The sequence below is a fragment of the Ursus arctos genome, unplaced genomic scaffold, assembly GCF_023065955.2.
Source record: "Ursus arctos isolate Adak ecotype North America unplaced genomic scaffold, UrsArc2.0 scaffold_14, whole genome shotgun sequence".
Taxonomy (NCBI): Eukaryota; Metazoa; Chordata; class Mammalia; order Carnivora; family Ursidae; genus Ursus; species Ursus arctos.
The window spans coordinates 66,373,070-66,389,055 of record NW_026622808.1 but is presented as its reverse complement, the minus strand read 5'-3'; the positions used below and the strand labels follow the sequence as shown (position 1 = coordinate 66,389,055).

Genomic DNA, 15,986 nt, shown 5'->3' with positions numbered 1-15,986 from the left:
GTGCCGACACCCCAGCTTGGCCACCCACTTCTATGTGACCTTGAGTGAGTCCATTGACTTCTCTGGTTCTCAGGCCCATGGCAAAATGATGGGCACTGAGACGACGGGCCCTCCTGCACCCTCTGCCCCCACAGGGCCTAGAGATGCTGATGGGGAACTGGGCACACCTGGGGTGTGGAAGTGGCCACCGAGGCCTCCAATCCCACTTGCCCCAATGGCACTCCCGCTCCCAGGCCACCGCCGACCTTGTTTTCTCAAGAAGTGGCAGTTGAAGGCCGACTGGTGGGGTTTGCCTGGAGCAGTCACCCCCAAATCAACCTGCGCCCTCTTTTTGTTTTGTAAGAAAAAACTTTTAAGGGCTGAATGAACAAGTTTTATTATTATTTTTTAAAATTTTATTTATTTGAGAGAGAGAGGGCATGAGGGGGCAGAGGGAGAGAGAGAAGCGGGTTCCCCACTGAGCAGGGAGCCCAGCACGGGGCTCAATCCCAGGACCCTGAGATCATAACCTGAGCTGAAGTCAGATGCTTAACTGACTGAACCATCCAGTCACCCCGAATGAGCAATTGTCAAATAAAATTGCCTAGCAAAAGTGTCCATAAATTGGTAAAAAGGACAAAGAGTATGAATAAGGCAATTCACCAGAAAGCCTGACAAACACAAGAAAATATTCTTGACCTCCTTCGCATTCAGGAAAATCCACAATGAAACAGTGATAAGATCCTATTTTCCCACCAAACTAACTACAGTCGAGGACAGTGTAGGCAAGGCTGCGGGGAGCCGGCCCTCCGTGCCCCCACCACGGGTGTGCATGGCGTGCAGCCTGCTTTGGGAAGGTATTCCCTTGAACTCAGCAAATCCACTTCTCCGCCCTAGAAGCGCTTTAGTCAGAAAAGAAACAATTGATGCATTATCTGGAAAAGACAAAAAAAAGAGAGAACTAACTTCCAGATGAATCTCTCGGGGCTCGGCTGAAATACTCCCTAAGTACAGAATACTTTTGAAACGATGCGGTGAATTGATACGACGTGCGGTGGTTCTCCACGCCCGCTCCAGTGACAGGTGTTCGGATACCGATCAACGCTGGGCGGCCAGCGCGGCGAGAAACACACAGCTGCCAGGAGGGAAAGCTGGTAGCCGTTCTGGAAAGCAGCGCGGTGACGCCTAGTACACCAAAGCTAGATTCAAGCCACAGCCCGCCCGTGGCACTCCGGGGACACGTCTGGGAGAAACTGAGAGAGAAGGATGCTCACTGCAGTCTCAGCAAAGGTTCAACACAACCGAAATACCCACCAGGAGGAAAATGGACAAGTAAACCGTGGTCTGTTCCCATGGTACCTGGCAGGGAAAATGAGTGAGCCAGAGGGGCGCCTGGCCGGCTCGGGCAGTGGAGCACGCGCCTCTTGATCTTGGGGTCATGAGTTCGAGGCCCATGTTGGGGTGGAGCCTACTTTAAATAGATAGATAGATAGATAGATAGATAGATAGATAGATAATTTTTTAAAATGAAAATGAACTAGAATGTGTCTGTGAAATATGCTCTCCCGCCCCTGCTTCTGAGGAGAGAGAATGTGTGTGTGAGTGTATGACTGTGTGTGTGTGTGTGTGTGTGTGTGTGTGTGTGTGTGTGAAGTGAGGGCACAGAAGAAGGTCTGAAAGGATTTACACCAAAGTAATAGCAGTGGTTACCTCTGAGGAGGGTGTAGCATTTGGAGGGGACAGGTTTGAAACAGACTTGCCGCCTTCTCCCTGTGGTCTCCTTATTGTTGGGATTTTTCCAGGGGACTCTCCATGACCAGATGTCTGGATTGAGGGAGGCGGAGGCCATCAAAGTGTTCTAAAGTGGAATTAGGTACCACTCCCCGGCCTAGCACCCTTCATAGCTCCCCACTACCCACAGGTGGAAGCTTGACCTCTTGAGTCTGGCTTATGGGGCCCCTTTCCCCCTGGAACCCCGCAGTCCACCCACTGTGTCTCTTAGAATGGGCTGAGTGTCAAGAGCTGGCCTTTCTCCCTCTGTTTCTTTTGTGTGTGTGTTAGATGGATGCAGAAATGGCCCCAGTTTCTCACCCCTGCCCGTATCCACGTCCATGTGCATGGAACTCTGCAGCTCTTCTCACGCTCCTTAAATCTGAGCTGGCCTTGTGACTTGCTTTGACCGACAGAATATGGTGGAAGTGATGCCATGCCAGTCCCAATCCCACATGAACAAGCCCTGGCTAGCCTGCTCAGAGGCCCACAGCTTAGTCACCCCTGTCACCCAGCCCATAGCTGGCCCACCAGCCAAACAACCAGTTGACTACAGATGCCTTAATGAGCCCAGCAGAGATTAACCAGGCTGAGTTCAGATCAGCAGAACCACCTGGCTGACCCACAGAGTCACAAGCAACAACACATAGTGTGCTGTTTTAAGCCATGAGGTTTGGGGGCTGTTTATCATGCAGCATAAGCTAGCTGATACAGTCTGCCTTTCTTCACCCCCATCTACCTTTTCTGGATTGTTTCCCATTCATCCTTTTGGCCTCAGTGTAGCTCGGAAAAGCCCTCTCTGACCCCTTGGAGGTTAGGATCCCCTCCTCTGGTTCCAGCAGCCCCTGGGACCTCCAGCACCCTGACGTACAGCTCTCCCACACTAGCCCCTGAGCTCTGGAGGGCACGGGTAGGGGGGGTGAGCAGGGCTGTTTCTGTCTTGTTTCTGGTGGTATCCCAGGTGCCTAGCACAGTGCCTGGCACACAGTAGGCGCTCAGCACCCATTGCTGTGGAACCCCAGTGCCAGAGCCCAGCCTGGCTGAGTGGAGGGAGGTCTGAGATCCATCTGCAGGAACCATGTTAGAGCAGGAGGCAAGATGAGGCAAAGAGGCACATGGTGCTGGCACAAACAGGGGCAGCAATTTTGATCACATTGTGGGGAATTTCCAAGAATTGAGAAATAGAGAAAGACTCAGAGATACAAACATTCCCACAAGCTTCAGATGAAACCCTGCTCCCGGGCTGTGCCAGGATCGAGTTTTGCATTTGGAGGGAAGGAGTTCTAAAATGCACTGCAGATCTAAAAATTCTTCTAGAGGATTGCCTTTTTACAGGAAAATGATAACTGTAAGGCTCAGACTGCTAGAGAGAGGAAGGGCTGCTCTGTGTACTTATGTGACTCCTACTGAGGCTGGTGGATTTAAGTCCTGCTGACAACAGTTTTACCATCTTCGAACACTGAGTGGGGGCCTCCTACATGTGACCTCTCTCATAGGTCTGAAGAGTTCGGTTCTAGACTTTTAGAAGCCGTGATAGGATGTCTTTTGTGTAACTTGAGCCCCTGTAGCATCTGGGCATTTGTGACTTCAGTCAATAAATGCATAGAGGGCAGGGTAGAAATAGTAATAGCTACCATGATCTATGTCCATATACATTCTTATATTCATTATTTTATTTACACACGAAGAAGCTAAAGTTCGGACAGGGCCCGCACAAGATCTTCCTGAGTCCAGACCCTGGGCTGGAAGCCGGAAGCCTCTGTGTTGATGAAGAAACCAGCGATAACTCCAAAATAACAGTGGTTCAAACAAAAAACCATGAACTCATTCTCTCATGAGACTCTTTAAGAGTAAATTGTGCAGGGCTGGAAGGCAGCATGGGAGACCCAGCCAGGCTCCTTCTTGCTTGCTGCCGTGCTGTTCTCTGACCACAGATTCCCCCTCATGATACAAGATAGCTGTTGCAGCTCTGGTCATCATGACCACATTCCAGCCATCAGACATAAGAGAGGGGGAGGATGCCTCTGTTCTCTGAAATGTGCAACCCAGAACTGCACATACCATTTCCGGTTATACCCCACTGGCCAGACCTTAATGTCATGCCACCGCAGATGCAAGGGAAGCTGGGAGATGCTGTTCTGTGCTGGGGGGCTAGGTGCCCAGCTAGAACTTGGAGTGATATTACTAAAAGAAAGAAAGGGAATGAGTATCGGGGGCAGTTAGCACTTGCTTCCGCCTTTCCTGAGGCCCCTTCATTACTTTAATCTCTTGACCACCATTCCAGGGGCTCAATCTCCCACCACACCAGGGGGCTGCTCCTTTGAACTTGGCTCACATCTCTGGGAAGGAAACTCGCATTTATCGAGTGTCTACCCTGCACTGCAGTTTTTATAACAATAATCTCATTAGTCTCTACAGACAATTCTACCAACTGGCATGAGTCTTGTCTTTAAAGCTGAGGGGCTGAGACCTAGTGAGGTTCAGGGACATGGGCTGAGGTTGCATGGCTGGGAAGGGCACCCACTCTCTCTCTGGGGGCACCCTGGGGTGTCAGGAGTGCATGTCTCCACTGAGGGACATGAGGAAGGCTGCCATCAGGCTTTGCCGACTTGGTGGTGGTGTGGGGGTGGGAGGGTTGGTTCATGCTCTCTCCTTCCAGAGGCAAGATCAGGGGTGCGAGAGCTCTGTGTCCTGGAGGCTGGCCAGGTCACAGCCCAGACACTTGCTCCCTCCAGTCCATCTCTGAGTCCCCAGCCTATCCTGGCCCAGGGTCAGCTTCCTTAGATCAGGTTGAGTGGAGATATGATGGTATACAACAGGCATTCCATAAACCTGCTTGCTACCCGGAGCTTGGAGATGAGGTGGGTAACACCCTCAACCCAACCTAAGTCAGCAGCTGTTTGCCTTTCTATATGGCAAGTGCCCCTAAGTGGCTGTCAGATCAATGATAAAGAGGGAAAGAGGATTTCCTCTCTACCAGGAAAAAACAGAGACTTTTCTTATTTGAGAGTAAATTTTTTCCTCTGGATGTGGGGCTGAAACAAGCATACCACTCCTCAGAATAAGTGGACTGAGGTGGGGCAGTGAGGAAACAGGGCTGCCTGCAAGGCAGGGCAGCCGAAACGCTGCCGTCCCTCCCACTGCCACACCTGCCCAGCACATTTGAAATGGGAGAGTGAGACCTGCGGGACCAGCCACGGTGTGGGAAGGAGGCCTGGTGGAGCCGGACATCACCCACTTCCACAGAGGCCAACCCCTCTGGGCCACTGTTAGTTCTGCCTGCTCTGCCTCCAGCCCTCTTCCTTCTGGCAACGGTACCCCCCAGGTACCCTTTGGTCTCCTTCCTGTCCCCACCCTCACTCAGACCATTTGGTTTATGTAGGGCTGCAGGGGGGGATCAGGTGACCCAGGCCTGGCCAATCAGAGGATGAACCCCCGTTCTAGCCTGGTGATGGGCTCAGGGGTGGTCGGTGACTCAAGCTGGACCAGTCAGAGGATGAATCTCATTCTAGCCTGGTTCTGGGATTAGGGACAATCAGGTGACCCTGTCCTGGCCAATGAGAGCCCTACCCAGGAACTTTGCAGGAACTGTCCGGAAAGAGCAGCTCACTTTCTGCAGGGCTTGCTGAGCCTGGGACTCCTGGTAGCAGTTTGTGCCACCCCTTGGGAACAGTGAGCCTGTGCGTGGAGCCAACACAGACAGAAGTGTAGCCAGAAGGGGAGATACAGAAGTCTGATAACATCTGAGCAACCGCATCGAGCTGTGCCTGAAACCCTGGGCTTTTTGTTTATGGGAGCCATAAATTTCTTCCTCTTGCTCCAGCCCTATTGAGTTAGATTTCCTGCGACTTACGGCTGAAGAGATCCTGACTGACATCACTTAGGGAGGCAGACTAAAGATGGGCCACAGTAGAGATCCCAGCTATTATCTGCTCCAGCCCCGCCATGGCACTGAGGACCTTCCGTCTCAGGTTCCAGCCACCCTTTCCCACCTTGGAGGTTGAGGGTAACTCTTGGGACTATATCTCCATCCTTGTTCCCCTTGTAGATGGTGTTCTTGGTAAGGCCTGCTCTGAACCGAGGCCCAGTAATGTCAGAAGTCTCCCATCGGCTGCAGTGTGCCAGGAAGTAGGCTAGCCACGTGAAGTTTGCAGTCCTCTTAAGCTCAGTTTAAGATTCCCTTTTGCAGATAAGGAGACACAGAGAGATGACAAAACTTGCTTGCAGTTTCACAGGCCACGTGGGTCTCTGTGACTCCAAATTTGGGGGTTTTCTTGTTCCCAGGCCTGCTCCCTCTACCCCGTACCCTGAGGGGACTCTGCTGGTTGCCCAAACCCAGCACCCTGGGGGTCAGGGATCAGGAAAATGCTGCCCACTTTCAGTCCACTCTGCAGATAAAGAGCTTGAGAGCAACAAAAACCACCACGGTTAACACCAAGTACAGGAGCTGAGCTTTTAATGCCCCAATTTGCCTAGTCTCCAGGCAGAGCTGGGCAGAGCTAGAACTCCAGCTTTGGTTATGTGGAGGAGGGGCAGTTATGGAGGCAGCTCAATTCTGATGCCCAGAGCTCTGGTCAGCTTCGCAGCAAGGACTCTCCAGAATGGAGAATGGACTGGAGCTACTACAGACAGGCTCACCCAGCAAGGGAGCTGGAATCTGAGACCTGTGAACATCCCCAGGGAAGGTGGGCCCATCTGAATTTCCAACTTTTTGTTTCTAAGCTCTTTGAAACAAGGGTGACTTGGCTCTTCATTAAATGTGGGTAGGTCAATATGGCTTCTAGGAGCTCCAAGCTGGCCCAGAGTTGCTGAGGCCTAGTTGCTGGGCAAGAGAGTGGGTGGTTTGCAGACACTGAAAGAAAGGCCTGTCTCTTCCTAGGCTGTATTGGGAAGGAGAAGCACCAGGCCTGGGGCTACATGCCAGAGATGAGACCCTGGGCCTTGGCTCCCAGACTCCAGTCCCCTGACGTTTTTTCAGTCCTCATGACTGCATTCCCTTGACTGTCCCTCCCTGCAGCCCAGCCGTCAGCCCTGGTCTGGCCTTGACACCTGGCTAATATTAAAAAACCTGCTGAGTCTGGATGCTTAGGACTTTGCCCAATCTCAAAATGGTCACTATCAAGAGGAGATGATCATATCACTTCATTAATGATATTAATTGATATTATTCATAATGTTAACTACAATCTGTACAGCTCTTTACCACTTACAAAATGCTTACACTGTCACACACACACACACAGGCACACGCACACGCACACACAAAATCCTATTCGATCTTCACAGCAGCCACGTGTTGGCAGGGCCAGGGATTTGGGATTTCCATTTTGCAGGGAAAGAAAGCGAGACCCAGGGAAGGAAACCACTGCTCAAGGTCGTCAGCTGAGGGGAGCGGCTGCTAAGGTGGTTTTGAGAGGATAGATATGCTCTCCCAGCCCGTTCATTCCTTCACTCATTCCTCCATTCGTTCCTTCCTTCATCCATTTAGCATTTATTAAGCACCTACTGTGTGCCCCACTCTGTGCTAGACACTTATCCCTAAGCTGGGACACTTTTCCAGAGAGCAAGAGTCCTTGTGTTCCTGAGAGTTCCGTTGGGGGAGGAGGGGCAGAGATCCCACTGGCCCCTGGGAACTCAGGACTCCAGATGGGGCGTCCTGGCCGAGTGGGGAGTCTCATCTTTCTCTCAATAATTTTTTTTTTTTTTTTAATTCAGGGAGCCTGCATGACCTGGTTCCGACAGGCCTGGCTCCTGCAGGGCAGCTGTGGCTGGGGGTAGGGGTGGGGAATGGGAGACTCCTACGGTCGGCTGGAGAGTCCTTGGCAGGGCTTAGGCCGGTGCCACCTGGCTGGTTTCCGTCTTGGAGGCGCTGGCAGAGGCCTCGTCATCACCCAGGGGGTTCTTGCCGCAGCACAGGGTCGTGATCATGCAGTTCCGGAACTGGAAGGCAAGGGACACGAGTCAGGGTCAGGGTCCACCGAGGGTGTGTGGAGCAAACTGTGCAGGTTGGCGAGATTTGCCTCCAACCCCTCCCCTGCTTCTGGCCCTCACAGGCTCCACTCCCCTCTCAAATCTGGCTCCCCTGGTGGGAACCGAGTGAGCACACATGGCCCCACCCCAGAGCCACCAGGGACCAAATCCAAGGGGGCTTTGCTACTCATGACATTCCATGATGCCCTCTGGGTACCAAAGGCTATCTGTGAGTTATCTTACTTAGCCCTAGAGCTTAGGAGATTCCCCTCTCTAGGAACGAAGACACTGTGGGGCCAGAGAGGGGAAGTGATTTGCCTAAGGGTCACACAGCTAGAAAATAAGAGCTGAGATGTGAAACTGATATGCCTAACTGCAGAGACCACGTTTTCCCCGCAGGATCATGGATTCTGCAGAGAAGTCACTGGTCGATGTGAAAGAACTGCTTTATCCCTTCATCCCTCCGAATAAGACTTAGCTCCTTGTTCAGCTTTGTGGAGACTGGCACCATCCCAGTCCCAGGCTTGGGACCTAGACTATTTGACTTTTAAAGTGGGCTGCCAGAACCATCTGGACTGGCACCCGGAGACCTTGTTAGAAATGCAGGTTCCTGGGCCCACCCTGTGCTTCTGATTCAGCAGGGATCTGCATTTCTCCCAGATGACTGATGCCCTGGGAGATACCAGTCTCCCTGCGTGGTTTTGCAGGCGCAATGACCGAGGCCCAGTCCAGGACATGGCTTGTCCTCTGCAGGCCATGCCCGCAGCCTGGGGCCCCTGGACCCCCCTGCCCCACCATCAGGCACCTGCTTGTTCATCATGATATAGATGACGGGGTTGTAGATGGAGGAGGACTTGGCGAAGAACGCCGGGAGGGTCATGAAGATGGGGCCGAAGTTGGAGCCCTGGTGGGTGAAGATGTAGAACGCGACACCGGCGTAGGGCAGCCAGCAGATCAGGAAGGCAATGACCATGATGATGACCATGCGTGTGACCTCCTTCTCAGCCTTCTGGGTGGTGGCCGACTCCTGCTGCTGGGCCGCCGCCTGCAAGGACACAGGGCCTGCTACCCAGACTCCCTCGGGGCGGAGGCTGGGCTCCACCCGACCGACCACCGCGTGTGTCCCCAGCACCCAGCCCGGGACCGTACCTCCTTGACCGTGAAGACGAGCTGCCCGTAGCAGAAGAATATGACGATCATGGGGATGGTGAAGTGGACCACGAACATGTAGATGACGAAGGACTCGTTGTTGACCTCTGGCTTGAGCGTGTAGTAGTCGATCCCGCACGAGCACTGCATGCCCTCTGGGATGTACCTGCGCCAGGGGGCGGGGCGGGGGAGGGCGGAAGGGAGAGCCCCACGTGAGGAGCCGGGGACAGGCCGCAGCCGGTCAGGGCCCACACCTGCTGTGCGGCTGGTCTTGCTCTGGGCCTTGCTTTCCCCCTCTGTGAAATGGGCGTGATAAAATATCTGCTTGGCTGCCTGACTGTGAGGGTCAAATCCAGCGAGAGGAGGGATTCAAATGCCGCTGGTGAAAACAGTGTGGCTGGTTCGTACGGCAGCTGTGGTGTCACGAGATGGCCTAGTCCCTCGCCTAGCAGAGCCCGCACGCTGCCGACCTGCGCTGTGTTTCCTCACCAGACCCACTGTTCCCGTGGCTGGAGGCTGGGCCTCAGGTTGTGCAGGGCAGAGGTTAGTGGCGAGAAAGGAAAAGCTCCCAAACTCTGTATCTGAGGCAGTTCATACAAACCAGGGTCTTATTAACAGGGTAAGAGTATCCTCTAGGCCAAAGATGGCACACAGGGTAACTGAGGGATCTTTACACATTTTCTAGAACAAGAGGTCCCAAGGTCATGTGATCGGGATGTTTCCGTGAATTCAGAGGATGGTGACAGTGCAGTGGCCGTTGGCTAGCCTGGGGAGATGGAACTGGGCAGGACTGGAGAAGACAGGGAAAGAGGCTGGAGGGGGGAGCTCAGACTCAACAAGGAACAAAAAACTGACCCCAGGAGGCTGAGAGAGGAGGGAAGGGAAGAGAGATTGGAAATTTCCTGGAAGCAGAGGGACACGAGGCCTCTGGGAACCCATAGGTCACCAGCCCATTTTCCCAAACCACTGTCCGCCCATCTCTCATCTGAGACCCATTTGGAGATGGAGGACTAGAGTCTGTACAGGACCCCATTCCCAGGGACTGCAATGTCACCACCTGCGCTAGACAGGCTTGGCCTCCCCAGGTGCTGAGGCCCAAGGTCAGAGGGAACTGCCTATGGGGCAAAGAGGATTGGAATCTGGCCCTGGCTTAGTCGAGGATTAGGGGCACAGCCAAGGTGAAGGGTTGGGGCGTCTTGGATTCTCCTTGACATGGGGGCTCAGGAGGTGGGACCAGCCCTCATAGCAACACTAGGGTCTGCTTCCCTCTTCCCCTGCCCTAAACCCCTCCCTTGGGAGAGCTGCCAGGGTGGACGTTTGGGGTAGGGGGCGTATAAACTCAGTGCCCAGAACCAGACAGTGCCAGGTTTGAGTCCTGGCTGGGGGACCCTACAAAGACCCCCCCGGGGACTCTTCTCTTCTGCTCAGTGTCCTTACCTGGACCAGCCAACGAGGGGGGGTGCAGCACAGGCCAGTGCCATGACCCAGGTGAAGGCGACGCCCATGATGGCATGGTTCTCCCCGAAGCGGAAGTTGCTCATGGGCTTACACACCACCACGTACCGCTCAATGGCCAGGACCACCAAAGACCACAGGGCAATTTCACCTGCAAGGCCGTCAGGGATCAGTCAACACACCACCCACCTGGCCCCTGCTGTCTGTCTAAGGAGGGGGCACGCCTCCTGGGTGGGTGAGGGCGGCCAGGAAGGCAAGCTAGGGCAGGAAAGAGCCAGGACCTGGGATGGAGAGGGCGTGGACTCTGGGAAGAGAGGCGAAGGGGCTGTGGGGCAGAAGGACCAGTATGCTGAAGGAGGGTGAGCAGAGCATCCCCCAGGAAGAGGAGTTAGTTCAGCTCTGGGTTTGTGAGGGATGGAAAATCAGATTCCAGGGTCATCGTTAGACTGGGAGCCCCGTAGGGAGTTTTTATAGAAGAACTTGTGCTTCGCGGGGTGACAGGCAGAGGGCCTGTTGGAGTTGGAGGGCCTTCCCTCCCTCTGTGCCGTGACCTCTCCCCTTTGGGGAATGAAATATCCTGGACCTCTGGGTCCCCCACCTCAAAGCCAGGAAGCCGGGGAATGATTTACCCAAAGGAAGAAGCAGGAAAGAATGGGGCAATTTAGACATCACCCCCAGACACTCACTAGGGAGGTTGGCCATAGAATTTATCAACGAAATCGGGACATTTCTGAGAGAGAAAGTGAACACAACTCATTATTACTCCAGGAAAATAGTTGTAAACTGGCACCAACTCTGCAGAGACGTGCCCGCACGTGGCACCCACCTCACCCCTGCCTTCTAGCTGAGACTTGCAGCCCACCGCCAGCCTTTTTGTGTAGGGAAGCTCCTTCCCTTGAAAGAAACCCCTTCCATAGGAAGGCATTAAACTGTGAGGTGATCTGTGGCTTTGAAGATGCTTTCAAATAGCTTCTTTGACTGGAAAACCGATGGGGTTGCTGCTGAGATAACAGATCCTGTTTAGCAGCTGAGAAAAGCGAGGCCCGGAGAAGGGAAGAGACACATGCAGGGATGTAGCAGGGCGGTGACCAGGGCCTAGGTCTTCCGGCTCAGATCCAGGAATGGCCCCCCTTCTCTGGGACGCACAGGCTCTCGGGCAAGCACGAGAGAGCAGGGGCAGCTGGCAGAGCCCAGCACCAGCCACGAGGACTGCTCTGCCTCCTTGGCTTCTGTTCCCTTCACGTGTCCAAGACGCCGTCTCAGCCCCATTTCCAGGGAATCTCGAGCCATCACCAGGTGTTTGTCACCTTCGATGACCACAGATCACCCAGCCCCAGGCCGCAAGGCAGGGGTGAAACGGAGGTACCACATACAGATGGACCCTTCTCCGCAGGGTCGGAGAGATGCTGGTGGGGAGAGACTGAGCCCATTGCCCAGCATGGGCAGAGTCCAGTGGCTGGAGGACTGGTCATCTGTGTCCCCCCGGGGCTGAGAGCCCTGAGCACAGGGATCTGTCTTGTCTGCCTCTCTCCCCACGGCATGGGGCTGACCCAGCACGGCGGCTCCGAGGGAAACAGAGCAAGGCCCGAGGGCCCACGGCGATGTGGGCTGGAAACTCAGCTCTATCCCACCACAGTGTGACCCCAGCAAGGCCCTTGACATGCCTCATGCTCCATTTCCCCACGGTGAACCCCTCTCCCTGAGATCAACAGTGTCCAATGGCCACCCTCAATAAACAGCCTAGTGTATCCTCCCCAACGGTGTTTGTTGACCAAGCGACAATGCTGACGACTGTAGCAGGGAGAAGGCCTCTTAGCCACCAACCCCACGCATGCGGCTATCTCCAGATCCCTGCACCCCCCGCCCCCGGCTCCTGGACCCCCTGCCCCACCACCCCTCCCCCGACTCATACCGCCCAGGGTGGCGAAGAAGCCCTCCAGATTGCATCCCGTGGGCCCGAAGACAAAGTATCCGTGCAGCGAGGTGTAGAGGGTGGTGGTGAAGCCGCCGAAGACCATGAAGAGGTCCGCCACGGCCAGGTTGAGCAGGATGTAGTTGAGAGGCGTGCGCAGCTTCTTGTGCTGGACCGTGACGTAGAGCGTGAGGAAGTTGATGGGGAAGCCGAGCACGATCAGCAGGAACATGTAGGCGGCCAGCATGGAGAACTGCCATGGCTCAGCCAGGTAGTACTGCGGGGACTCGAAGGGGCTGCGCACCACCCCCGTCTTGTTGGAGAAGGGCACGTAGAAGTTCGGGCCCTCCGTCCCGTTCATGGCTGCGGTCCTGGTGGCTGCCCCGTGGGCGGCTCAGACCCAAGAGTGCTGCTGAGGCCTGAGCTCGGCCACCCAGGGCTCCGGCTGGACGACTCCAGGCTCTGACCCCCCCCAGGCCCTTATAAAGTGACCTCCCCTCCCTAAGCTCCTGGCTGAATCAGCACCTGGGAGATTGGGGGCGTTATTAATCATATTAATCCCCACTGCTGCAACTGGGGGGCCTAATTGGCTTCCAAGAGGGGCCAAGGTGACTCTAGACAGAAGCCTAGGGCCAGAGAGGGGAGGTGCTGGGGACCCTGGGAAAGGGCAGGAGACCTGCCCCCAACTCTTCTGATCCCCAGGAATCTCTGCCCATATCAATCTGGTAGCGGTGGACTGGCATTGGGACTGTTGGCTGCATGCCATGTCTCCCTCACTTCATATGAGCTGACTTTGTCTCCCCACTGGACCACGAGCTCCCCCAGGGTAGAGGCTCTGGTTACGCTCTTAGTCTCTCAACCCCTCACTCAGCCCCTTACCTGTTTCTTCCCCACCTGTCACCTCCTGGCTTGTCCAGGGGCCAGGCCCTGACCCTAGCCCATCTCACCAGATCATGAGCTCCGTGAGGGCGGGGCCCAGACACACAGCCCGGCCTAGCCCAGGAGCTCAATAGGTGTTCAAGTTGGAATTCACTCATTCTCTCATTCATTAAACATTTATGAGCAGGCCACTGGGGATACAAAGATCCAGAAAGGAGGAGGTGATGGGGTGAGGAGGACTCTGATGTGGGAAAAACAGATCTAGGGCCAGGGAGGGGCTTCCATAAGGTCAAGGCAGGGGAGACTGTCTATAAAGGGGAGGTGTCTGTGGAGGGGAAGTTTGGGTCTTTGAGGAAGAGGAATATTTTGCTGGGTTGCCAGTGGGGAAGACAGGGGAGACCGAAGACAAGGGCTGGCAGAGGCCTGAGGCCTGTCTGGCTGAGGCCCCACCTGGGCTAGGGGGCCAGCTTTTGAGGGTGCCAAGCTGAAGAGCCCAGGCAGCGGGCAGTGGCTTGGCCAGATCTTAGGGGCAGAAATTGGCTCAAATGCCCCCCAGGATGTATTGGAGGAAGTGAGGGTAGATAAGGGGACCAGGGAGAGGGTGACTGAGCAGGAAGGGGGCAGAGGCTCTCAAGGCTCCTGAAGCAAGGCCTTGCATCCAGGAGGTGGCTATGTGCCAGGTGCTGTGCACCAGAGTGCTGCCATGAGCAAGGCAGGCTTGGTCCCGGCCTCCCGGGGACTCCAGTGTGAAGGCAAGGCTGAGCCTGGACACAGAACTGGTTGGACACTGAGGCACACAGGGCACATCCAGGGACGTCTGGTGAGACTGGGCTGGGTCAGTGGGCCTTGGAAGCTGTGTGACAGGTAACGCCATGAGGGCGGGTTCTGGGGGCAAATGGAGGCTTGGCATGGACAGGCTCCCCCCATCAGTGAAGGGAGCACAATGAAGCTTCTGAAGAATGAAGAGGGGCAGATGGGAGTGCCCGACACAAGGGTGCTTGATGACCACCCTCCAGCCACAAATGCGTATGGAGCACCTACTCTGCTCCACACACGGTGCTTGGTTCTGACAAACAGGGAGAAGAATGATTCCTGCAGGAAGAATCGTTCTGTGGGGTTGGCAGGACTTACACACAAACACATATTGAAACCAGTGGAATAGGAAAAGTTCAGATCGCGACCTACTCCCAACACACTGTCATTTGGAGCAGCCCAGGAAGGTGACGTCTGCACTGTCTTCAACTTGGTGATGGAAGGAGCCAGCGTGGGGAAGTGTCCCTGTCTCCAAGTCTTCCTTCCCTAGTACTCTTTCGTGCAGCCTCTTCCCGCCTGGGATTCCCAGACCTGTTCACTCAGAAAAGTACCCCTTCCCTCCAGCCCGCCTGGGGCTCCAGACCCCGCCTGTCCCGGGTGGTATCAGGACTTGCATGACGGGGCTGATGAAATGTGTGCTGGTGGAATGAGTGAGTGCAGGGGAGGGCAGGCCGTGTGACCTCTCGCAGTTTAAGGCCCCTGGCTTGGGGATTAGGCCCAATGCTAATGAGGTCAAGGTGGAGGGTTTGATTCTGACGTGGGCCCAGCTGCCAAACAGAGGGAGGAGCCCCGATTCCCTGGGCCAAGACCAGCCCACACACAGCCCTGTGCTGGCCGGGGTGAGCCCCCAACCCTAGACTTCAATGCCTTGCCTTCACCTCCTTCTAACGCTTAAGACAGCCTGGAAGCTTTTAATTTATGTTCTGTTCACGTGTTTTTTGTCCATCTCACAGGCTGTCATGTGAGCAGACAGGGGTGGAAGGGGCCTCCCCAACTCTCAACAGGGTTCCCGGAGCCAAGCACAGTGCTCAGCACATAGCAGAATGCTGTAACTCATTTCCCCATGCACTGGAAAGAGCTGGGATCTCTGTCTGTTTTGCTCACTGATGCGTCATCCTTAGGGTCTGGCACACAGTAGGTGCTTAGCATTTGTGGATCAAGTGAATAGACCTAGGTTATCTCAGTCAGTGCTTCCCTCTCTAAGTCTCAGAGTTTAATGACCCTCCCTCACTGGACCATGGCCATGGGGACTTAAAGGTCGCACAGGGTGACACTGCACTGTATTCTGTGAGGCACGACAAAGAATCATTTTTTAAATTAAAAATGCTCTTTGTTCAGAGCAACAGGCTCACAGTGAGCAGGAAGTCATTAGAGGTCACCTACTCTGACCTGCCCTGCTACATTTCACAGGTGGAGAGACTGAGGCAGTACATTGGTAGCCCAGGTCACATGACAAATCTGGGCTATCACCTGCTGGGCCTTGCCTCCCTCCCCACACCGGAGACAGCTCTCAGGAAAGATCTGCTAGCCATTCACACCATGGTATAAATGACCAAAAAACGGTTGTGCTGGGCTGATGGGAAAGCCACTAGCCTGAGTCACACAGGCCTGGGGCAGCAGTGGTGGCCCCGAGGGCAGGGGGTGGCACTGGACTCTAGCCTGGGGAGTCCCACTTCCCCTCTCCAGCCTCAGTCTGTTGGAACTAGGTAACCTTGGGGATCCATGCCCATCTGCTAGGTAAAGGTGACCTGCTTTCCCACCAAGGCCCAGTCACGGATCTTCAGACCTTACAATTTAGGTGTCATGGTCCCCCTCAGTTGGGCATAGTCCCTTTACACTTACCCTTACATCTGGACTGAGACTCTGTAGGCCCACAGCCTGGGCACAGCCCAGCGCCCTCCCTTCCCTGTGCCTCAGTTTCCTACTCTGTTGCCTATAAGTGATCAATGACTACTGCTGACAGTGTTAGCCTCTTAAGAGTCTAACTTAGGTTCTGAAGGTCTGGTCTCAGTTTACAAAGCACTCCTTGGAGAGGCCCCCAAGTCTACAAACCAGGGCC

General features: G+C 54.8%; 1 protein-coding gene across 1 annotated transcript; it reads right to left on the bottom strand.

The window, feature by feature from the left end:
• Positions 1-7,513: 7,513 nt before the first annotated feature.
• Positions 7,514-12,596, bottom strand: RHO (rhodopsin). The gene is made up of 5 exons (XM_026501415.3): positions 12,236-12,596; positions 10,306-10,474; positions 8,869-9,034; positions 8,525-8,764; positions 7,514-7,689 (listed from the first exon to the last, which is right to left on the bottom strand). Exons 1-5 carry the CDS (start codon positions 12,594-12,596, stop codon positions 7,579-7,581), a joined length of 1,047 nt encoding a protein of 348 aa, XP_026357200.1. The 3' UTR covers positions 7,514-7,578.
• Positions 12,597-15,986: the final 3,390 nt, after the last annotated feature.

Excerpts from the sequence above, each read along its gene's own strand:
- RHO (XM_026501415.3), bottom strand. The coding sequence starts at position 12,596 with ATGAACGGGACGGAGGGCCCGAACTTCTACGTGCCCTTCTCCAACAAG. Across the intron at positions 10,475-12,235 it reads CTTCTTCGCCACCCTGGGCG|GTGAAATTGCCCTGTGGTCT; the intron begins GTATGAGTCGGG and ends ACGGCCTTGCAG. Across the intron at positions 8,765-8,868 it reads TCGTCTTCACGGTCAAGGAG|GCGGCGGCCCAGCAGCAGGA; the intron begins GTACGGTCCCGG and ends GTGTCCTTGCAG.